This window comes from Tachypleus tridentatus, chromosome 12 (assembly GCF_004210375.1).
Source record: "Tachypleus tridentatus isolate NWPU-2018 chromosome 12, ASM421037v1, whole genome shotgun sequence".
In the NCBI taxonomy this organism is placed as follows: Eukaryota; Metazoa; Arthropoda; class Merostomata; order Xiphosura; family Limulidae; genus Tachypleus; species Tachypleus tridentatus.
Window position 1 is genome coordinate 25,896,462 of NC_134836.1, and position 25,582 is coordinate 25,922,043.

At 30.7% G+C, this 25,582-nt stretch overlaps 1 protein-coding gene across 1 annotated transcript in view; it reads left to right on the top strand.

The window, feature by feature from the left end:
• Positions 1-25,582, top strand: part of l(2)gd1 (lethal (2) giant discs 1) — a 96,735-nt gene that overhangs the window by 37,427 nt on the left and 33,726 nt on the right. The window contains exons 12-17 of the mRNA XM_076473336.1: positions 952-1,149; positions 2,491-2,630; positions 7,334-7,390; positions 10,718-10,845; positions 15,357-15,419; positions 24,519-24,635. Coding sequence (XP_076329451.1) covers positions 952-1,149; positions 2,491-2,630; positions 7,334-7,390; positions 10,718-10,845; positions 15,357-15,419; positions 24,519-24,635 — 703 coding nt within the window. The remainder of the gene's footprint in view (positions 1-951; positions 1,150-2,490; positions 2,631-7,333; positions 7,391-10,717; positions 10,846-15,356; positions 15,420-24,518; positions 24,636-25,582) is intronic.

Below are 25,582 nucleotides of genomic sequence, written 5' to 3' on the forward strand. Positions count from 1 at the left end.
TGAATTAGGATAGAGGATGCATTGATGTAGTTGAAGGGTGTCATAAGATAAATATTAGTGGGGTAAAAATATTATAGCAAGCAAGAAAAAAATCAGACCAGTGCTTAGATGGGCAATGGAAGTAACCCTGGCAGTTGAGTAATAGCTATAGTGTGATAGGAGGTAATTATTACTGAAAATACATTTCTGATTTAAGAAAATATTAATCATTGTTTACTGTAACTTAAACTGTGCTCTTGTTCTTTAATTTATTGCTTTGTTACAAGGTTATAGGACTGTAGATTTTGGAATAAATAATTGTAATTGTTTGCTACAACATGCAGAAATTCCAGGTAAAAAATATGTACTTTTGACTAAATATTTTCCAACTTTTGTTACAGATGACTTTCTACATTTAATGTTATGGTAGAGAAAATAAAAGATAGTATTAAATGTTATTCAAAAAATACTTTTGGTATTCATTTAGGAAAGTTTAGAGGTTACATGAATGAAATATGAAAGTTGTAAGATGCAAAAAGTGTTTTTATTCTAACATGAAAATCACCTTGTACTCAGACTAGTTAAACTAACTCCATAAATTTCCAGCCAAATCTAGTACAAATAGTTTATTAGACATTAACTTTAACATGTATAATAGACTTGTAATGTTTAATAAAGCTTGTCAAATTTTGAATGTACAGTTATTACATCTAAAGTTGTAGTAACTATAGTTTCAGAAGTGGTCTATTTTCAAATAATGTGCTATTAACAATATATATTGTTAATTATGCACTGTCATAAAAAAGGTCTACTTCCATAGATTAAAATATTATAGTTTTAGCTGCTTAAACAAATATATTTCCACATTAAAGGTATTCACAACATTAACATTTAATCATCCAATGTTATCCTGATGTCTTAAAACCCAGTAATAAAATGTTTAATAAATAATGTATTCATTTTTGTATACAGGATTTGGTCCAATACCTTTAGAGAAACAAGAAAATGACTCCTCTGCTCAAACAGTTTCCAGTTCTCATCCTGCAGCACCACCTAAAGGACAAAATACTCCTCAAGCAGTAAGCAAACCATTGGTAACTCCAATAAAAAATACACCAAATCCTCAACAAGGTGGGAGATCAGACTTATCCCACAAGAAGGATAAGCATCGTGAGTTTATATGAGTTATAGTTAGTTTAGTTCTGTATGATTTTTTTTTTTTTTCAATTTTGTTTGTCCTTTGAAATGTTTATCATAATCATTCTCACTAGTAGGTATTCTGACTTGTATTATTTCAGAGGTAAGGATACCTGCATTATTTAGAATGAAAATTATTTTAAAATGAGACCATTTGAAATACCTTCCCTCTCACCTCTTTACTACCAAATTTCACCATGATGCACTTTTCAGTAAATTATAAATTAACCAGAAAACAGGACTTTTGTAAGATACTCTTGCAAAATAAATCACTTGAAAGTTGGAGAATATTGTGTAAGTGGCATGCTTTGCAATATGTAAAGTACATTCAGAATGTTTAAGTCGTATGTTTTGTTGGCAGTATGAATGCAAACTCAACGAACAAAACTTTACAGTACCTGTTTGAAATTAAATTTAATTATAAAAATTTATGTAAATAAAAATTTAAATGTTGATTGATACACATTTTTGAACATTTAGATTGAATGTTTTGTTTTATTTAATAAGTAAGTTGTGAGGTTTTGTACTATATTGGAACTGTGGTTTTGCATAACTACCATATATGTTAGCATTTTGTAATTTTTCCCACTCTCATTTGAATGTATTGAAGAAACAATGTTCAAAATGCTGACAGTGCTTGAAGTGCCTTTCTTGATATATCTTTTTATTAGAATTTTAAGCATTATAGACATTTTAAAATTTGAATTTTTTATAGACTGCTTTTATTGTGGATTTTAAGATAATCAACATTTCTTAGCATAAAAGCCAAAATATTATTCATCTAAAGAACAAAGCTATAATCAGAACACGAGATATTCCATATGTGAAAGAATTTGTATATTTGAAGTATCTGTTTGGTTTGTGAAATAGAGATATCTTGAAAGATTGGCTGCTTTAAGAATCAAGTGAGAAGTAACATAAAATGTTCTATCCATAAAAAAATATAAATATTACATTAGAAATGAATGTTTATATCTTAGTTCTTGAGGCAGGCAATGTTTAAGATCTTTCAGGATAGGGTTAATTCTCCACCTCATGTATGATAATAATTTCCAACACTGAAAATATGAAGTGAAAGCTGTTTCTGCTTAAATACTGGTATTCATTTATCATGTGAAAATTGCATTTGAGGTTTTGAAAATCTTCAGTCATAATAATGCATAAATTTTTTAAGTGTCCTATTAGTAATAGCAGTTTTCAAAAATTAATGTTTATAAAGTACATTATGATAACAATTCTCACTCCTAGTTACTATTTTACAGTTACCTTTATCATGTAATCCTAAGGCTGAAACTTTCTTATTTTTCTTTGTAGTTCAAAGAACTCAGTCTTCAGTTCTTGATAAACAAATGAAATTCCTTCTTGATCGACAGCGAATGTTTAAGCAAGCTGCACTTGAAGCCAAGAAACGAGGAGATATACAACAAGCAAAGGAATACTTGAAGATGAGCATGGTGAATAGTTTAGCCTCTCCTAAAATAAAGAAAACATGTTAGAATTTAAAATTAAGAGCAGGTTTAATTTATTTTAAAGTCAGGGCAGGAAAGAGGTAGGAACTTTTGTTCAGATTTCAGCACATTTTATTATTGTATTCACTTCACAACAAGTTTTCCATCTAAGAGAAAGAACTGAAGCATGGGATAGAAATAATTGCCAGTTCTCTCTTTGTGAATTTAGATTGTTTTAATTGTACCTATTGTTGCTTGTATACCCATCCAATAATATATTTCACAGATTACAGTTATGCATGTTTTCCAGTAGATAAACCCCTCAATGTGGATTTCTCTATGTGGTGAGGGGACCTTCCAGAGAAGGTTCTTTACTTTCAATTTATCTCCTCTGGGATCTAAACATCCACCTGCATGTTTGCAGTGCATGGGGAGCCATGAAAGGGAGGAGAGGATCCTGGTGGTTGAGGGGTCCATCTCCAACACACCACTTTGGCCTTGAATTCCTGTAGACGGGTTGTCCCCAAAGATCAGTCAGCTAATTCATTTGGGCCAGGGTCAACTGAGTGCCACCGTAGAACATCCTCAATGGGTGTAGTGGACATTATGTGTGATACTGGTGTTCGGGTATAGTGCTCACGAAACCCTGGCATCGCTGCAGTGACCTTATATAGCACTGTAATGCGTCCCCTCGTAGGGCTCCATGGTGGGTGGGGTCAGTGGGGACCAAAATATTCTTTTTTGTAATAGAAAATCTGCCATTGTTCGTTTTAGTCTTTGTATCCAGGCACAGTCAGAAAAATTGGATCTATCTTTGAATAGCATAGTAGTATCAACAGATAAACCTCTTCCATCATGGCTAATTACTTCCTCAACTGTGACCTGTCTTTGAATCATTTGAGAAGGGCCAGTACTTCTGATTGGAAATATTACTGTTTATTTGCTGAACATCTTTCGAATGATCCATCCATTCCAATATATACAGATGATTCAAAATCAGGTGACTCTGTAGGCTCTGCCATGGTTTGTTACAGTTCAGTTGTAGCATGCAGAATCCCTTCTACAGTTTTTGTGTTCAGTGCTGAATTGTGTGCTATTTCTCTTGCCATGAATCATATTGAAACTATGTAATATACAAATTGTATGATCTATACTGATTCACTCAGCTGTCTGTTGGCCCTGACATCATTGCATGTTAGTTACCACCCTATTCTTATCAATATCTAAAACAAACTGGTCTATCTCTCTCTACCAGTTATTACTGTCCAATTTTTTTGGATACCAGTTTACGTTGGTATTTGTGGGAATGAGCAAGCTGACAGAACAACAAAGTCCAACTGCCCTGGCTCTATCACCACCATACCTGTTCCATACATGGACTATGGTCCAGCTATCAAAACCCAACTGTACATCAGTTGGCAGTCAATCTGGAGTGAGCAACAAAATAATATGCTTTCTCAAATCAAGCCTTTTTTAGCTCTTTGGCCATCTTGTTTCTGTAAAGATCAAAAGGAAGAAGTTGTTTTGGCTAGGCTATACATTGGTCACAGTTTTTTAACTCACCACTTCCTTTCATCTGGTACTGATGCATCAATGTGTGGTCTGTGTGGTACTCAGGTCACAATCATACATATTTTATTATCATGCTACCATTACAACCATAAATGACGACACCATTTTCAACATATTTTTAAGGTAGATTTGCCCTTGACATTAGCCAATGTCATAGGTGATACTGCCTGCCTCAATCATGGTTTTACATTTTTAAGAGCCATTGGTCTTTTTAATGTAATTTAAGTTTGTTTGTTTTTTTGGACTGTATACTGTTTTAGCATGATTTCTTTTATACATTTTAATTTTTATTTTGAATTGAATCCAGGACTGGAAAGGCCAACTTCAGGTGACTGACAGCAAGTTTGAACTTATTGTTTCATTGGGTTATTGCGTTTTAATTTTATATATTTTATGTATTTTTACCTTACTTTCCATATACCATTATAATATACTACATCTTGTTTTGCACAGATAGCCTAGTAGCTTTGTGCCAATAAACATGAAATACCTACCTACCTACCAGTAGATAAGCAGAACCAACTGAAATATCAAGCTGATTCATCATGAAAATACATATAAGTTTATTAGCAAGTGTTTAGTATGGTCAGATAGTTTTATTAGATCAGAAATTTTACCAGAGTGTTTAGTATCTTTTGAATATTAACTATTCAAGGTTTTAATCAAATAAATGGCAGAACAAATATTGAAAAGAAAAACTTGCAACAATGTAATAAAAGAGTATGTTAAAAAGGTATTCAACTAATTGAAATTGTTATTCTTTTGGGGTTTATGTTGGGCTTTTGAAAACATTCAAAGTGCTAGAGTTTGATGTGGCAAGTTCAAGAGGCTGAAAGAACTGGAAAATAATAAATTTTCAGGAAGTTATTTGAAATGCTATAAATTTTGTGTATTTATGAATATTTGGTACTATTTTAGTGACTATTGGAAAAGTCCAAAAATTCTTTGAATTCCTATAATCCCATACTTTTGTGTGTAAAATATTTATATGAAATGTATATTCAGTATATTAAATTCTATTCTGTCATTGGTCATGCTATGAGTGACATTACATAAGTTCTATTAACATGTCTAGCACTATTTTAATTTGAGTATAAAAGGCTGGCTGGTAATAAGAAAACTTAAAGGTATGTGGCAAAATAATTATGCTCTATCTAATAATGTGTAATTATAGAATTAATGTGTGTGTTTATTAACTGTTATCACCTTCATCGTGATATAGTTATAACTTGAAACACCAACTCTAAAGTGACTCAGTTGAGACTGATAGTAACCTTACTCGTAGTTGATGGAGACTGTTATTTGGATCTGTGAGGGCCTCTGAGGTTGCAAATGAGGGTAATCTATGATATACGGGAGAGAATTTAGATTTGTCTTTTGCTGTTCCTTCTTTGAGTCTGTTGGCTTTTCAGTCCCCTATGGAATAGTGGTGAGTTTGCAGACTTTCAGTGCTGGGGTACAAGGTTTGATTCCCTATGGTGGACATGGCAGATGGCATAGCAATACTTTGTTTTAACAAAACAAATGTACCTCATAAAGTGATGCTCCAATTAACAGTAATATACATAGTCTTTAAATGAACTATAAAAAATCAAAATATCAGCCACTTTGGGATAAGCTGTTTGGGTCTTGTCTTCTGTTAATTCTTCAAGCATGTGACATTTTGGGCTTTCTTCCTAGCTGCTTTTAAATTTGTAATTTAGTTTTATAAGGCAATATTTTGAATAAAATATTCAATTTTCTTTATGAGAATTATGACATTTCTTCAACAAGCATCCCCTATTTAATTTATTTACCACCCCTACAAGAAGTACAAAATTGAACATAAATTACTCAAAGCATAATTTCTATAGCCTTCAATATTATTTGGGTACATAGCCATAAACTAGAAAATCAGATTCCTCTTGCCACACCTACATGTTACATCCTGTCTTTTACAAATTGTAAATAGTTCTCTCTGATGTTTAATACTATATTTCAATAACCAATAAAAATACAAGGTCTTAATCTATCAAATAATGTATTATATTACATTGTTTTTTGTACAGAGAATTGTCTATTTTGCTTCTAGTTCAAACTTTATTCCCATGGAAAACATGTCGAAAAGCACAGCGAAATGTTTAGTTTCTTGTCACAAAGTTAGAAAGCCAGGAAAAATTTAAGAGTTATAGGATAGTGTCTGCTTTTTACTTGCTATTGTTCTGTGTTCTTTTGTACATTATTTAATTAAATAGAAATTATTTAGTTGTTGTAGTACAATTAATATAAAATAGTAGGGTTACATTTTGTAATCAGTGAAGAACAACAAAAAAAACCTAGGTAAGTACTGTATTTTTTCATCTGCATTCTTTTTTATTATTATACAAGTAATTACAATATAAAAATTGGGAACTTTTTAGGTTAAATAACATTAATCTGGTAATATAGAAGAAAAGTTTTAAAGGAGTTGTACTTATGAGTGAACAATGTGTTACATAATGTCGTAGTGTAAGGTGAATTATGTTTATTGAGTGATTTACAACTAATATAAAGGGATTATTAGTTAGACACAGTTCAAAGGGCAATAACATATTAAAATCTAAGTAGAAAGAGATGTATGCTGTTATAAATATAAAGGTATTTTGGATAAATGTAGTAAAGTATTAATGAAATATTGAATCATGTAGTTGGGTTCCTTGTCATACAAAATCAAGTAATAAAGTTTTTCTAGTCAATTATCAGTTAGATGTGTTTACTATATCATGGAATGTTTCAGAGAAAGTTCTGTAAATAGGTTTAAAGAAGGTGCAAGGGACACTTAATTGTTGTAAAGGAAAGATGTACTTATTCATTTAATACTTAGTGAAAGTACAAAAAGATAAGAACATGCTCATAGTTTTTTGTATTAAGTATTAAAAAAGGAGTTAAATGCACCTATTAATTTTTGTTTTGAAGTAAATTAGAATACTCGGGTAAATTTTATAAATGGTAGTACAATAAAATTATTGAAAATAAGTATTAAAAAACAAATACTGCTTTTAATTTCAAATTAAAACTAAAAAAGTTTAAGATTGGATATTCATAGAAACCTTGTTTGATATTCTGTTGATAACTGATTTCTATACTTTGATTACAATTATATTTTATATATGTAACAGGGTCTGGATCCTATGATAGAAGCCACCCGTTCTGGCCTTCCTATTGATGCAACTAGTGTAAGTTCATCTGTTGTCTTATTTGGTAACCAAATTTCAGGTTAACAGATACTGCATAATCAACTGTACTAGGACAGAATATCTGGAGTTACATTATAATATGAAAAAGGCTCATATCTGTTGTCAATAACACAGTTTGAACATTTCTGGTAAAATAAATTGTCATTTCTGTGGTTCAGCAACAATCTTGTAAAACAGTGAGTTCTGCTCTTTCTGATTTATGCAGTAGTTGAAATCTTTCAGGGATTGTTTATTTGGTTTCAGTTTGGGACCTTAGGTTAGATGAATCAAATCCCAGAAAGTATTTATCTTAAATCACTGCTAGACATGGTACATAATATAGCATTGTGTTTATTATTATTAACCCTATGACAGCAGTGCCATTTTGAAACCTTTTTCTACACATGTCACTGGTTTACATTCAAAATTTAATTAAAACACTGTATTATTGGTATATTTTAATAAAGTTATCATAATGTATATTTGTTTTTTATTCTTTTATTTTAAAATAAACATTGAAAGCAATGATGAAATCTTTCAGACTTATGTCACATCATACATAGTGTCAAAATTTGAAACATGTGGAGCTTGTTAAATACTTGCAAGTCTGGACAAGAATGTAGATCACTTGTCCTTTTGACACATATGGTTTACAGTACTGTGCTGAATGCAGTTGAAACAAGAAATAAATGTCAACTCGTGACAGGTGTCATGCTCACCTCCTGTGGTTTAACACTAAGCTGTAGAAGCTACATGTACTTCAACATATATGATTTTATAGTCTTTAGAAAGAGCTTATTTTATACTAGAGTCCAAGAACAATCATTTTGAAATTAGTACCATGTTGCCAATAGTACAAGCACTTATTGTTGACAGCTTTGTTCATGACAGCACTTCAGTGGGTTTCTTATCTAAATATGTTATAGTTAGATAGACAGTTAAATTATATTTAAGTTTTACTTCTGTATTAGTTAATTATGCATTTTTTGTTTTAAAACTAATGTCTGTAAAGTTAGCTGGTTAATATTTCTCATAAACTCATTCTGCAAGGTTTTGGTGAGTAGAATTAAAAGTATAATTAGTCCTATTACAATGAGGTGCTACAATGTGTAGCATGTTTTGCAACTCTCTTTAAATTTCATTCCAGTAATAAATCCAGTGGATAAAATTGTTCACAACTTCACAAAAACTTTCATAGAAGTATGCAGTCTGAGAGAAATAAAATATTTAATTTCGTTTCTTTTTTACTATTTCTTGTAAAATTTTATTTTTTCATGTAGTTATTTTCACTAAGTTTACCTACAGGGTTGTTTTCATGTTGAGTGTAAAAGTACTATTCATTATCTTACAGATCTTGCATTTCACTTGCATATAATCTCCAGAACCTAAATGTTTTTTGGAAATATGTTTATATTTTATTTTCCATTTTTTCTACCAAATATTTAAAATTAAGAAACAGGTATGGGTATGTACCTTTTAACTCTTTGTTGAATAATTTTAAAATATCTTGCTTGTGTCATATGCACAATTTCACATCTGTACCTTTTCACTTATAGTTTATTTTTAATGGGATTTTTTTTTTAATATTCTTTACTATTGATTATTTATGTCAACATATACCAGCAGGTATCCTTGAGCAATAGAACAGTATGGACGACAAAGATACCTCAGTCTCAAACAAAATCATTTAGTACACACTTGGTAATGTAAGCCTTGCAAAATGAGGGGAAGATTTGTTTAAAATCTTAAAACTCAAATAATTCATAATAAATTGAAATATAAAAGTAAAACCTAAATACAATTTAACTTTGTTTTTAATATAGTTGGCAAAGAAACAACTGAAGTGCTATCATGAACAGAGCATTCAATGGTAGTGAAAGCACTTGTACCTACTTAAGGATGACAACTTGGTGCAAATTTTAAAATAGCTGTTGTTGGGTTATTGAGTAAAGTGAGGTATTTGTAATGAATATAAACACATTCATGTTAACATTTTGTTTAACTTCTAAAGCTCAATGTTAATTATAGAATACAGCCATATACCTGCTAGTATTTGACAAAATTTCTTGCTGCATCTACATTCAGTAAAGTACTTTGAAACAAACATGTCAGAAGGGCAAGTAAACTACATTCTTATTCAGACTACATGTACATCACTTCACCCTTGTGCTTCAAGCTATACTTCATCAAATTTTGACATTGTTTATAGCTGGGTAATCAAGTGATGCAAACCTGAGAGATTTCTTTATTGCTTTCCATGTTTCTTTTGAAATAATAAGAAATAAGAGAGTATAAAACTTCGAAGTATAACATACTTGCTAAAATACTTTAAAATACAATCAAGTGATTGAGAAAGAGAGTAAAACCAAGTTAATACTTGTAGTAAACATGTTACTTCTTGGTAATTATCAATTAACAATGAATATTTTAATAATACTTGTCTGTTTATATTGACATTCATTTGTTGTACATTAAACCTTTAATCTCAATTTTATTGAATACCTTTTCAAGTGACTGCAACAAGCTGCTGAAATATTTTGTTAAACTTTTTATATATTACACAGTTTGCTATTGAACTATGATCAGAAGGTGTAAAATATTTCTATTAACATTACTTTATCAAACTACTTGGACATGTAGTCAGATGAGAGAAGGGGAGGTACTATTCTAATGTTGCTGTTATAGTTTGATTTTCATAGTTGAAACTTAATAATAATAATAAGGTTTCTTAAAAGTTTCAGTTTTATGATTACAACCAAGCTGGGAGGAATGTTTTATAGAAGCATAGTAACTTAAACACTACAGAATAGTTTTATTTTTGTTCAACAAAAATTTAAATCATCTATTTCAAGAATAGGTAAAAGAAGAAATCACCACAGAAAGAAATACACTGTCTAACATTCACTGGATTTTTATCTCCTTTAATACAAAATATGCAGTTGTAAATTATATGTAGTATACTTGTATGTCTTAATGTGTGACTTTGCAAGCATTATCAAAAAATATTTCCTGATGTTTCAGCCATGCAGTGGGTCAGTAGTAAGTCTGAAGGCACATAATGCTGAAACCTGGTGAACATAGTACATTTAGTCCATTATGTAGCTTAACAACAAAAAAAATTTAATGTTTCTTATAACAGTGAACAAATTTCTTACAAATATTTTTATTTTGTTCACAGTCTGATACTGGATACAACTGGTGAAATGTTGTGAACGAATTAAACAAAAGTTTTACTCTATACAATAGATAAAAACTTGTGCGAATTTTAAAAATATAATTTTCATTTGATATTTTATGAACATATCTATTTTCCCTTCCATAAAATAGATCCCCACACCACCTCAACTTCAAGAAGATTTTGTTATTGTGGAAGCCAAAGACTGTAGCCTTACAGAAGAACCAAGTGATATTGAAGAGATGTACAGAAAATTGGAACGGATTTGTCCCGACAAATACAGGTGACAAATAGGATCTTTAATCAGAGAATATTTCTCTTCATGTTATTTATTATTAATTAAGATTTTTTTTATTCAAAACTTTCAGAGATGAGTTAAGAAAAGCAAGATCAACTGTAAAAGTACATTGTAATAAAATACATTTTGTGAAATTGTTATTATACACCATGTAAAACTGTAAAAATAAATATTAATTCTTAATTGCTGTCAGGTTTCACAAGTTCAATTTTTTTTTTTCTCCACCATTTTTGCAAATTATTGATATACATGTTGATTAACCCTTTCATGTCGGGTCACGAGTCAAAGACTATGTCAACGCATTTGTTAATTTGTATTCAAAATTTTATTGAACTGCTATTTTGTGGTTTTATGTGAATAAGTTTGTCGATTTTAATTTAAACTTTAATATTATGTATGTGATCTAATTTCTTAATTTAAAAGTACATATTAAAATAACACACCTGAAAATAGATTTTAGTGAGTCATGATTAATGATGACTGTTTAAAATTAGATGTTAGTGATTGCAAAATATTAATATCTGTAGTTTAGTATAGATTAGGAACTTGAAATACCAATATTAACAAGCTAGAATGTAAAGTTAGAACCTTATATCTTTTTATTTTAGTGAGGTATGGTTCATATACTGAATCAAATACAGTTACCCATTCACCTCTTTCCATTTTTGGGAAACAGTCCTTTATATACACTTACTTTAATATATGGCATGTGAATAACCAATCAATAGCTTAGAATGTCCTCTTAGTAATTTTCTCAGGCATTTTAATCTGTTAAAAGGCCACATGTTCTTTCTAACTAAGATATCAAGGAGGTAAGTTATGTCTTTAATCTGTTTGAAGTTTCATATTTTTTAAAACCTAATTACAGCTTAGTTTCTAAGGTTAATAAAATTATAGTGGAATTCTATAGTATCAGTACGATTTGTTTTGATTATTAAACTGTGTGTGTATGTATGTGTATATATATATGTAAATCCTAAAAAAAATTTTTGTTATTCTCAATGTATGAAATTTTAAAAGGCTAAGCAAACTATAACCAGCAGCAACTGTGTTTTTATAGGTCATGGCTATAAAAGATAATTGTTTGCTGTACTACTTTATTTATTATTCTGTATTTTAAGAATAATGAGTTTCATAACTTATGAATAGTAATATTCTATATACATATATAATGTATAATAATTGAAATATGACTGAATATTACAAAACACTACTTCACTAAAACACAGCTAAGACAGAATATTAAAGGTCAGTTTTATACTATTGGATAAATAAATATATAACATTGAGACTTAAGCTACTTAGACTAAACATTTGTAATTTTGTGTTATAATATGTAGTCATTCTAACATGAGGAGACGTATAATTTATAGTTTCCTAATTTTTTTATGATGAGTACGAGGTTGGTCAATTGACAGACCCAACCAAATTAGGGTATAGAAAAAAATATATAAAGTCTTGCTGCAAACCAATGTTTGAAATGTATTTAGGAGGTTGTAGAAGTTACACAAAGAATATTTGAAATTTTTGGGATGAAGAAGAGTTTTTTTTAATCATGACATGAAATCATTTTGCATTCAGACTAGTAATAAAACAGACTCTATTTTCAGAAGTGGACATTTAAAAAAATATTTATTAAAAAATCTGAATTTTTGTTTAAAAAAAATTGTAATCTTTACTAAATGTCTACCAAATTTTGTGAAGATGCACATGCTGTATCAAAAGTTATAAATACTTAACGTGTGCCAATGTGTAGATGAACTTGTGTATATTATACAGATCCCATTGCAAAAGGATTGATAGTCAGAGATGCTATTTGTGTTTTCAAATGATAAATAGCAAACTAATTGTTAATGATAATCGTTAATTTGTTTGATAAATTACATATTTGTTAATCATGGAATGACCTAGTGGTGATCCTTTCTTTGTTAATTACATTTCTAAAAATTACCTAGCACAGGACAAGGTTGGTATTTGTGGCCTCTATGCCTTTGTTTCTTAATTTTAGACCTGATGGCATTTAATGAAATATCACTGTAAAATGTCTGAATTTAATTTATAAAATGTGCTCAGTTTAACTTTAAAAAATACTCATTACCATACAGTAATGGAACCTTTGCTTATGTGTGTGATACTGGAAAAATGTTTTTATTTTGCAATGTACAACCCCCAACTTCACAATTTTTTACCCTGTGTGCATGGAAATTTGCAGTAGGGGTCATGATTTTCCCATTTTTGCCTTCGTTTCCTATTACGAAGAACTTTAATTTTTTCCTTTTGAATATACAGAAAGAAAATTGGGCAACTGAATTTTTGCAGTGCGTACTGGAGCAAAATGTAAGTGAAGAGGTCACACACTGATTCAATGTTTACAGAGTTAAAAGTGATGAATAACATCAGAAACAGTTCCATATTATCAGTTTTTCAAGTATCTACTGTGTATTCCAGTGAAAAACTGTCATTTTTGGCCAGAAATTGAGAAGAACTTCAAAAAATGTTCAAGAAGCAGTGCTATTTTTTTACAAACATGCAGAGGTGCAGATATGACATCATGAATATGTTGCACATGGATCTGTTTGTTTTTCATGAATTACAGAGTTACAAACAAGGAAGAGCATCGTTACCATTAATTAGCACGTTGCTTACCAGTGGCATGTTTTTATCTTTAGACAAGAAAAAAAACTTCAACAGAGATTACTATACAAGGTTCCAAATTGCTAATAGCCACCATGCATTGTCATCACTACCAGTTACTGGCACACCAAGTGAGCAATGGAGCCATGAGTAATCAGATATTTAATATTAACTTTCAATCATAGATGGCTCTGAATTAGTGGGAAACTAAAAATCAACAATGAAATCAGTATTGCTAATTGAGTATCCTTTGCCAACATTCCTACTTAAAAATGTTAGATTTTTTTTTTTTCAGGGGGTACCTTCACTTTTAATGATAGTTTTGGTGGTAATCTCAGTAATACCACATGAGGTTCAACCACCATGAGAGATTTCAGTTTTAAATAATTTATCTCAAAATGAAAAACAAATGCTAAAATTAAAGTATAATAATAAAAATTAAAAAGTAATAATATTTGATATATTAAACAATCTAACCAATAATGTTAATGAAAGTAACAATAAATAAATAATATAGTATACTTTACTTAGGGAACACAAAAACAATAACTGTTGGCTTGAACAGCTGGCATACAATTACTTATTTTTGGAAAAAACATAATCATTATAACTTGCTTGATGTTTCTATAATCCTCCCTTACATGTCTTTTGATCAGTGGAAACTCTTTAAGACACTCTGCAATTTAACATTTAGAAGAAAGTGACACCTGAGAATATGAACTTGAAGATAAATATTTGTTTAAACTGTGCTAAGTTGGTAGCAGTAATTTACTTATTGTTCAACAAAAAATTAAAATCCTATATGTATCATCCAACTTTCAAATAAAATATTTGTCACTGTCATTTCAGTAAAAGTGTTAATACCCATACTATCCAGTGTTGGGGGAAAACTAATCAAGAGTGTTGAGTGTCAAACCTCATGAAGATTAAACTTTCCACATGGTATCATTTTCTAAATCAAACACATATTTAACTCTAATGAATAGGATTGCAGAGAAATCTGTTTCACACTTAAAATAGCCTACATTATCTTATTTGTAGTGATGCCCATTTTCCCAGGTTACCAGTTATGTCTGTTTTCCAATGAAAGAAGAAAGAATAACCCATGTCATTGATCCAAGCTTTATGTAGTGCAAAACTGTAAATACTCTTTAGTAGCTTTATGCTAAACAATGAACAAACTTATAATTCATTTTGTAATAACAAGTAACACTTAAAAATATGTTAGTTCTTAAACTAAATAAAATACAAATTTGTTTACTGGGACAGAATATATTTATATATTTAAAGACAAGACTGAAATTTAAATACCTACATCTGATCTGATTATGTTGCTCCACAGCAGAACAGAAGTAAGTCTGAGAATTGTAATGCTATAAACTGAGTCTCGGTATCAGTGATAGGCACAACACAGATAGCCCATTGTTTAGCTTTGTGCTTAACTGACAACAAAATGAACAATTTATCTGTATCTGAATATACTTCTGCCAAAAAGAAAGCATTTTCTCCTCTCACTAACGTATTTCATGAGTTGTCATTAAATTGATTTTAATTTGTACATTGTTTAAACACTTCTCATTATTTCTGAGAGCTATATCCAAAATAACATCAAGTATACTTGACTTTGGACTGGTTTTTATTCTTGATAACTAGTGGAGACTAAATGTTTTACAGATAGATACCTTTTAAAATAATTACTGAGCCTTGTTTTAGAGTATACTTTCATGATATTATTGATAATGAAATCTTTAAAAGTTGTAGTTTTAGAAGTAAACATTCTTCTTTATTCTTCTGAGAAGTTTTTCTGGTATTACTTGTATTTATTTTGCTTTTTAATTTTTATTTTTTCTCTCTTTCTCTCAGATGTGTCTAAGGAACAAAGATCACTTCTTGAAACTGGGAGATGTTGCCTCAGCTTCCAAGTATGTTGGAACATTTTGTTTGAAGCATATGTCCAGTTTTTAATTCTGAAATAGATTTACCTGTGGTGTTTGTACTTTTTAAAACACTTCTTTAAATCTTTTCTTTAATCATATTTCAATTTTATTTTTGAAATAGTTGTTACTAGCAAACTTGATAAAGTGTAACTAAAATTGAGGGTAATTCAGTAACACATTATATAAAAGAAAATTTCCACTAATTCAAGACTGTTAAGAATTGTAATTGATACTTTTACACTGGCACTTGAGATGTAGTCAACAGTGTTGAGTGTCAAACCTCATGAAGATTAAGCTTTCCACTTGGTATCATTTTCTAAATCAAACATGAATGTAGCTCTAATGAATAGGATTGCAGAGAAATCTGTTTCACACTTAAAATAGCCTACATTAGCTTGTTTGTAGTGATGCCCATTTTTCCAGGTTACTTGGAATAACACACATCACTGATCCAAGGGTTATGTAATGCAAAACTGTAAGTAAACAAGTCAAAGACTATCATCCAAAAAATGTAAATGTTTGTTTTACTGTACAAAGAAATCCAAAACTTTCATCCACTTTTCTTAAAGAAGAACCTGTATCATCATTTCAAACTGTATGTTGGGGAAAAATAAAAATGTATGTGTTACTACACAAATAAATTGAAACCTGTCAGCTGCTTTTCCTGAAAACCAGCTAATACAACTGTTTCAAACTCTTTGTAGTGAAAAAAAAGCATACATGTGTTTTACAGAATGAACAAATCCAAAATTATTATTCTTTCCTGCAAAAACAAATCTTGCTTGCTCCAGTCTTTTAAACCTCACTCAACTGCCCTTAACGATATTTATTTCACGGTACTCTTCACTTATGTCAGTCTGCCCTCTGCCTTGGTACTTTAGATAAGCACATCATTCAAATGTCATCAATTTTGCCCTGAAAAATTAGCACAAAGGGTTTTCCAGTGTTGTAAACATTCTGAGGGACTTTGAATATTATCATGTTATCTAGTTGATTTATATTCTTCTAATTGTAAAACCAATTTAAGGTTATAAATTCCTAGATTATTATTTCCAGCATGAAGCAAAATTAGGTCTCTCCTCTCCCACCTGGTGGACTCAGCAGATAGCCCTATGTGGCTTTTCTGTAAGAAAACACACACACACACACACACCTATCCCACCTCTGATGTAAAGACACACACACAAACTGTGGGGAGAGACACTCCACATAGACTGAAAATGACCTCATTTATAGTGAGATGGAGACATTTAATTGGATCAGTGGTGGACTTTTGAGGGGTTCTGAGGCTGCAATTGAGGACAATCTTCAACATTTTTGAGAGAATTTTGATTTGATTTTTCCCCTGCCTTCTTTTAATTTATTGGATTTTCAATCCCCTATGGGATGGCAGTACATTTACAGAGTTGAAGCTCTGGAGTCTGGTGTTTGATTCCCTTGGGTGTCCACAGCAGATGGCCCAGAATTGTTTTGCTCTAACAAAATAACTTTACTTTACAAAATGTTTTGTTGCATAAATACTCTTTGACATAGTCTGTAAGTTACCTATGAAAGATGAAATTGAAGCCATTTTGGGTTAAACTTTGATTTATCGTTCTTCTTATGATTCTTCAAACGTGATGTCTTGGTTTTTTCCTGTTTGCTTTTGAATCTGTACCTTACATGATGGCTGAAAGGTGTAGGAGTGAGTTTTTAGTTTTTCCTCAATGCTCAAATATTGTGGTTCATGCTGGGAGGTATATTTCTTAGTTATGTGAAGGGACAATTATGCCTTATCTGACATGTCAAATCTTTGTGATTTGATCTACCTCTGCCATGTGGATGCATATTCTGGCTCTCAAATAATGCATCTGCTCCTCGATTTAAAGGTTCTAAGCCATGGTTTGTAATTTACCTATACAGGTCTATGTCCCTTGATAGGACAGAGTAAAGCTATGGACTTGGAACTCCAAAATTCAACATATTATTTACTTCCGATTTACTTAAAAGACTCTCAGTATCACCAACTTCACTGATAACAAGATGTATCCATTGTTAACATGCATGCTGGTTCAGTTTTTGACTTGTATGTTCCTCCTCATTGTCATTGGAGTCCCAAATTATACTGGCTCCTATATTGGGTCAGAGTAATGCCCTGTTTGTGAGTCCTGACCCCTGATAACAGCCTCTTGGTTTCCATTACTGATTTGGATCACTAGTGGCATCAGTAATTACTGTATACCTTCAGGGGCTGTGGTGGCTCAGTTCAAAGAATTTATGGATGTGTGGTAATGTTAACCATAGGTACTGCAGCACTGCAGGTCTTTGAGTCACAATTAATAGTTCAGTTCACATCTTCACTACTGTTATTCACCCAAACTGTATGGTTTCCATGTCAGTTCATCAGAACTTGTAACTTTTGTGTGGTTATCTGAGTATGGTTAGTCTGGTAGTTATAAGAGTCATGTTAGTTCTTCAGAGTTTTTATTTCTGTCAGTTGTTGAGTCTATGGAGAGAGGAGATTGGTGTTTAGTCATCAGTTGTCCTTGTCTATATTAATACATAGGTCCTCTAAGGTTCACAAATTATTCATTCCTCAATATGTGTTGATTTTGTTTTACTTCAGTTGTGGATATCTAAGTTTGTTGCAGCCAGCTCTTATCTGTACATTATCTTAGCAGTGTTTTTTAGGGCACAAGAATCAGGTACTGTACTTTCAGGTTTATCCCCTTCAACTGATTTTAGCTTTACATGGATTCTACCATATCATGCAAATTTTTTTCTTGCCCCTTTTGTTTCATTATAGTTTGCATTCCATGAATGACTGTTTACTACTGCCACCATTTCGTCAAGTGTCAGACCATCACATCCTGATTCTATTTTCAGAAACAATTAAGGCAGGCTTCCCTTTCAGGACTGACATCTATTATTTTTCAAATTCAATATATTATCAGCCTGGATACTTTTAATGTTTCATCTCATCCCTCATTCCAGTTCAGCTGACTACTGTCTAGCTCAGTGCAATGGAATAATATGATGCCACACTTGTGCTCACCTCTCTTTATCCCTGTACACAGATGGTTCCTTCTCTTCTTTCAGTAATATTTACCTCATCTTCCACCCTTTTTCCCTACTGAGAGCTGGTGTTAGACCCTGGGATTCAGTCAGTTTCAAAAAGTGATAGTATTATCTGAAGTGCTTATATACAGTACCAAGATAGAGGTGGAAAGTATTACGAGATAAGTATCTTCAAGAGCAGTTAAGTGGGGTATAAAAGACTGGAGAAAGTGAGAAAAAATCAGATTAGTGCTAAGATGGGCACAGGAAGAAACCCTGATGGTCAAAGTAATAGCTATAAGTGTGAGAGGAGATACATTTTTAATTTAGAAAAATGTGAACTTCCAAGTTCTGTGCAGTGAAAACCTTGAGCCATAGAAGTCCAAAACATCAGTGAACTTGAGATATTCTGCAATCAATTTTATTATTTCACCTAGGTGTCTAGAATGACAAGTGTTCACTACAGCTTTAATACTGAAGTTTTCAACAGTTATACTTATGTATCAAGTTACTGTATTTGATTTCTACATTTATAATATATTTATACAATTTCTTTGTGCATTGAATAACTGACAAATCCATATCAGGTGGACTTGTGTTTGTCAAAGATGGGGAGCAATAATGAAATACATTCTGATTTTTTTATTTAATACATGTAGTTGTGTTGTTATAAATTGCATAGTTCTTTATTTTTACCACACTCTGTGCTGTTTTATTACATAGCTATAATACATTTTGATGATAATATTATATTTTTTTATATCTTTACAATTTATTTTATATTTCAATGTAACTGGTCATTCCCTTCTGACAAGTTTTGCATGTTTGCATAATATAAACACCTTCATATTCTGTGACTTTGTTTAACACAAAAGTAAGCAGGTGAAAAGTTCTAAAGCTCTGGTATGTTATGTAACAAATTCTTATATTAAGTTTCATAAATCCTCATCACCTACACCATTATAGTTACTTTCAAAAGCTTTTAAGGTGCAGCATTTTGATGCACTAGAAATAACAGACTGGGGAAACATATTTATGTTATGGTCATTTGTAGGTCTAAATTCAAGGGCTGAAAAGCAGTGGTCTTCTGTTCTTCAGTATAGCCTGTGGAAAACCTTACTTTCCAACTGTTATTAGTTCGTTAACATACAGTTTTATACTGTTCTCTAAGGAACTGTCTGTTAAACAGGGTTTGCAATATGTTATATTCTAGTCAACCTTTGTAATTTGATATATTCACAGCATACGTACATTTCATCAGTAGAGTATGTTATATAAATGGGTATAGCTTCAACAGGCAATCCATTTTTCTTATAATCCCTAGGTAATATGTTGCCCAGAATTTGATGCCAAATTAGAATTACCTCTGTTATTTGCTTTTCAAATAATTTTCTTTTTTAGTATACTTCATATTTATATTGTTTTTACTATTAATTCTGTTCAGTCCTGTTAAAGGTATAAAATTGTAAAACAAGCCATTCTCTTTCAACCAAGGAAATTATTGTATGTTTTTTTTGTTGTTTTTTTAAATAATTATATATTGAAGAAAGATTATGTATATTTTACTTTATATGGTTGCTTTGATAAAGTTTAATGCTATGGATAAATTAACTGCATTTAGCCATAAATACAGTTATCTGTGTCATCCAAACATTTATTTTCATACTGTGAAGCTAATATTTAGTAGTTGCAAAATCATAAGCAATTTACAAAGGTACAAATTTTAGTTTTGTCTCTTCATGAAAGTTCATCCAATGAAACACTGAAAAATTTATTACTGCAGCTTTTAGCTACTGGACACTGTGATAACATTAATCATTTAGTTTTTCAAAGTAAATTGTGAAACATGTTTTAATTGTGTACATACATTTGTGTATTATAATATTATTTTATTAGTCAGTTTTTATAACTTTTTGTTATAACTTCTACTAGTAGGCAAAGAATCTCTGTAGCTGTGTGCTTAACAATAACAAATTTGGAAACAGTATCATTGTTGACTACTTTTTCTACTGCAACTCTCTTGAAAAGAATGTTAAATCAGTGTACTTTTGCAACTGTAAAACCACTGAATTGGGAATGTCAAAAGATTTTTAGCAACATGATTTCCCTTAACACAGAACACAGGTCCAGTATTTTGTTCACCTAGACTTTGTGTGTGATTAAAACAAAATGATAGATGTGGGTAGACTTGAGAGTCATGGGATAAAAAATTTATAATCAGTTTGTGCTCAATTCTGCTTATTTATTTTTAAACATTTCCTTAAGTTTAGGTAACCAGCAAGTGAAATATATATACATGTTATAATTAAATCGAAAATCAGACCATGCAGTAGTTATGCACCACCATAGACAAGCATTTAATTTGTCATCTCTCTCTCTTTGTCTCTCCTTAAGCTTAGTTTTTTAACAAATACAAGTCAAAGTGTCTCCAATTTGTCACACATTTTTATACCATTGCCGCCAATTGCCTCTCCTATGATAAGTCAGTTCAAACAGTGATATGAGAAGTTTTATGAGCACAGTTTTGATAAGCAAAGAACTCAGTACAGGAAGCTTAACAATAAGCTATGTTCCTGTAGTTGTTGAAATTTCTCTTAATGATCATGTCACTGATTTTGTAAAAGTGACCGTGTTGGATATTTTGCTTGATCAAGAATAGGCACATTGCAATCTTTTGCATAAAATACTTTTCTGTTGTTTTGTAAGAATTTTAAGTGGTTTCTATTTCTTTCCCCTCTATTCAGTCTTTTCATAATGTAGGGAAGCTCCTGATTTTTGTAGTTATATAGTAGCTTGAGACATTTTTAAGATCACTAATTAACAGCTGCTTCTTGGCAAAGTTCACCTTGTACATCAGTAGATTGTTCACAAAATTGAAAATTATCATCTTGTTAGCAGTTTCTTTTACTTCTCAGTGCTACTGCCAGAGCATTCTCTTCTTTAAACAAGACTGGAATGTTGTAGACGTCTCTTAGTAGGTGTTAAGTCCAGATGCAGTGTCAACATGTCATCCAGTAACTCTGTAGTTAACTAGGAAACATGTAGCAATTTTTCTGAGGTATCAGTTGAAGTGGAGAAGTAATTGAATGTACTTTGAATCAAGTCAAAGAATGTCACTCTCTGTGTTCAACAGCTGACTATACAGTTCAACCTGAAATTCAGGTAGTGGTCTTTAAACTGTTATTTACTGTATAATAAAGCTTTTGAATTTGGGTTGCTAATTCTTTTCTGAAGAATGTTATTCTTTATTTTGTATAGTTCTCTTGTACTACCCTTGAACTATAAGTTTCCAGAGCTAGTGCCAATTCCTTAAGTGTGCTCATAACTACTTCAGTTGTATAGGTATTAGTGTCTGATGTTTCAATAACTGACAAATCAAATGTCATTGTCAACTGTTTTGTTTGGAGGACAGTAAAACCAAATTGAGTAATACATGACCATTGTATCAGATGTCAACACATTGGTGTGATTCTTGTTAGACAAAGACCTATTCAAAGTGTCCTTTCCAAAGTATACTTCTCGCATGGTAATGCTTCTATATTGTTCTAATTATGAGAATAAAATTATAACATCAACAGTGTAATGCTGACTGACAGTGGTTACCTTATAACTTTTTCAGATATATCAAACTAAAGGTTTTTACACAGAAAACTTGTATGTTTATTATAAAGAATAAAAAACACTTGATATTATTATTTGGATGGGGGGCACTTGAAAATTTCATTTTTTATGTGCTGTAATTGAGCTAAAAGCTTTGACAGGTTTCACATGGTATGAAACTACTGCTGAATTTTGTACAAAAATTACTAAAATCATGATATAGTTTACTATGAGACAAAGATTTAAAGTTAGCATTTATTTTGTTTATGAAATTTTTTTAAATAAACTCAACAATTCTGATCAGTCATGTTTGGGAAGAAGACTACATTAAAACATACTGAATAAAAACAATAACTAGATATCTAATTACTATTTTTCAGTGATTATAATTTCATAATCTGTTGGAATTTTTTTATAGATTTGTCATTTCTCAGTTTATGGTTATATCAAGGCCTTTTTATGGATAATATAAATATATCATTTGTATTGTTCTGAAAGATATTTCTAATTATTATAAATATTTAATGTGCTTCTCTCTAAATTAATTTAATCCATGACATATTCTTGTATGATTATTTATATGGACATTCTTAGAATGTTTGGTTTGTGTTATTGGAACAATTTCTTATGTGGAAGTTGATGTACAATATTTCTAAGATCATGAACCTAACCCTGGGCTTGATTAGTTAACATTAAGTTACCTTATTGCAGGAATTAACCTTGTATTAGGAATAAACTGGTGCAGAGACAAGTGAACAGTGAATATGCCAAGTTTTTTGAGACTTTCACATGAGATCATGTGCATTCTTCATATGTTCTAAGATACTATATAATGATATAAAAAAGAGAAGCTACAACTTATTGGAAAACTTGTATATATTAGTTTAAACATTTAGAGACCAACCGAAACTTAGGCTTTAGGCTTTTCAAGTTTGTTAGTTTATTTATTTGATGTGATATAGTAGACAGAGTTTTCATTATTAGTTTTGTAGTTTATAAATGGTTATTGAACATGTTTATATGGTGAACATGTTAGCATATACTGCATATAGCAAAACAGAAGTTTTTGTTCAAACATAATGCTGATTTCAAGAGATTGAACTCTATGTTTAGTTGGTAAGATTAATTTTTAATTTATTTTGTAGATTAAAAGCTGCAAATAGTAATATTTCTAATTTCAAATAAGTGTCTGTAATAAATAATACTTGAAAGACCAATTCTTCGTCATTCTTATTGTCAGTGAATTGTCAAGTAAATGTAAATATAAGTAGCTGTACGTGTAGTGCCTGCGATTTCTAGGAAAGATGAGCAACTTGGCTTTGGATATTTTTAAACACATCCCCAGTCTTTATTATTTACCAAACTTTCCTTTTCTAATTATAAAGAAGAGTTTCTTACCTTGGAATAATTTGTAAAATAATGATTAAAAACACAAATATTTTAAACATCATTTGAACCTTAACACATGTTCATTGATTGGAAGCTTTTGCAAAAGAATACTTCTGTTGCATGGTTTTAGTGATTTTTGAAATTTATAAATATTTTTTCAATTTTGTGCAGTTCTTTCCTCGAGCTTTGAATGGCATACTGGTATGCTGTCAATTTTATTATCACCTAAAGGCCAAGAAGTAAAAGCCCATTGTTATTTTTTAAATTTGAATTTAAAAGATGCTACATAAAATCATGGCACTATGTATAGTCTTGCAAAGAACCACAATGTATCTTTTGACCCTAAAATTTTCTTGGGGAAAACCTCCCAAACTACTCTTATGAGCAACAGCTTATATGCAATCCTTTTAGAGTGTATGGTTATAATAATTGTATCTTCATGGCAGTTAATGTGCTCAGACTATATATCTAGAAAATGTTCTCTGCACTTCAGAGCCATGGGTGAAATGTAAGAGTGATGTTTCAATTCCATTATTCATTCAAACAAGAGCAGTCCAAAAAATTCATGGTTTATGATGCTCACTACCTGTATACCCTTTAGTCTGTTAGTTCATAATTAATATAACCTTTTTGTAGCTTTGAAAATAAATTCTGAAACAAACTATTCCTTTTTGAGGGCTTGTCTTTTGAGGGCTTGTACAATTTCATTTTTCAGTAATACTGTTCAGTAATTTCATTATTTAATTTATATGAACATTTTGATTCAGATTCTTTTTAGTATGCTTTGTATACTTTAAACATTCATTTTTTCTTTTAGTTTATTATGTTTACTGTATTGCTTATTTGACAAAGAAATTTTATAATTTGTTTTGCTTTGTTTATCAACAAACTTCTTCAAAGTTTTTAAATTTTATACTTAATCTACTACATTAAATACTCTATTTTAATAGTTGTCAAAGTTTTAGGTTTTAGCTAGAGTAACAGCAGTAGAACATTCTAAAGACTATTCTTTGGATCTTTAGCTTTATCTATATTTCTTGCATCTTTCTTCATTTTCAGGTTTGAAACCCAAGCTCAGCATACCCGTAAAGACCTTGATGTCATCCAAACCATGTGGAAGAGATTAGATCCATTACCTCGGTTTCACTATGAAACGCGCATATTTTCTATCATTCAGTAAGTTTGCTTTATCTTGTATCTTGATTCATTGAATTATGATTAGAAATGTTTCATTCTTAGTCTAAAAATATATCAGTGTGAAATGCTATCCTGCCAAATAAAATTGCAGTTTTGAAACATCGGTAAAAACCATTAAAAATAAACCTAAGGATTAGTTAACATTGATCATAATATTGTAATTAGTTTTATCACCTAGATTGTGATGTTATAATGAAATGAATTCACACTGACTGGTTTGATTATTACTGATGCAACAGCTAGCTTTTCATCTTGGATTATAACTTTGTATACTGACCTACAGCAGTAAGAGCAAGCTAACACAACACAGTTAATTATGTTATAAAGTTGGAAATAAAGATGTTCACATTGCTTAGGTGAGTAGTCATTTTTAAGAGTTTATTATTCCTTTCATATTTTTCTTATTTCCAATGGTAATAGAATAAAATGTATTAAAATTCATGAAATGAATTATTTTGGGAATCTAGAATAGTAAATCCCAACCTGATGTCCCTGGACTCTTTGTGGTCCATACACATAATATTAGGGGTTTGTGAGCTATTTTCTTTAATTAAATACTGCATGGAAGATCACAGAATAAAAACATGTAGAAAACTGAGACTGTTGTGTAATTTTCACAATTTTTTTGGCTCACTAAGTATGTGAGAAAAGCCATTAAATATTCAGCTAAGCTCTTTGATACATTTTTGTGAGAAAAATGTTTTTGTGTAAATCCAAAAGGTCAATTATTTGTATAATTGTGAATTGGAGTATATGATTGATAGGTTTAACAGAAGGAATCTGAATCTAAATTTGATTGCTCTTTAAGCATATAAGGTTAAAGAATATAAACGTATTGCTTCACTTAATGTGTGACAAATTTATAAAAAATAGTTTATGCCAGATTTTATAATTCTAAAAAGGGATGGCAGATAACTTATAGGAGA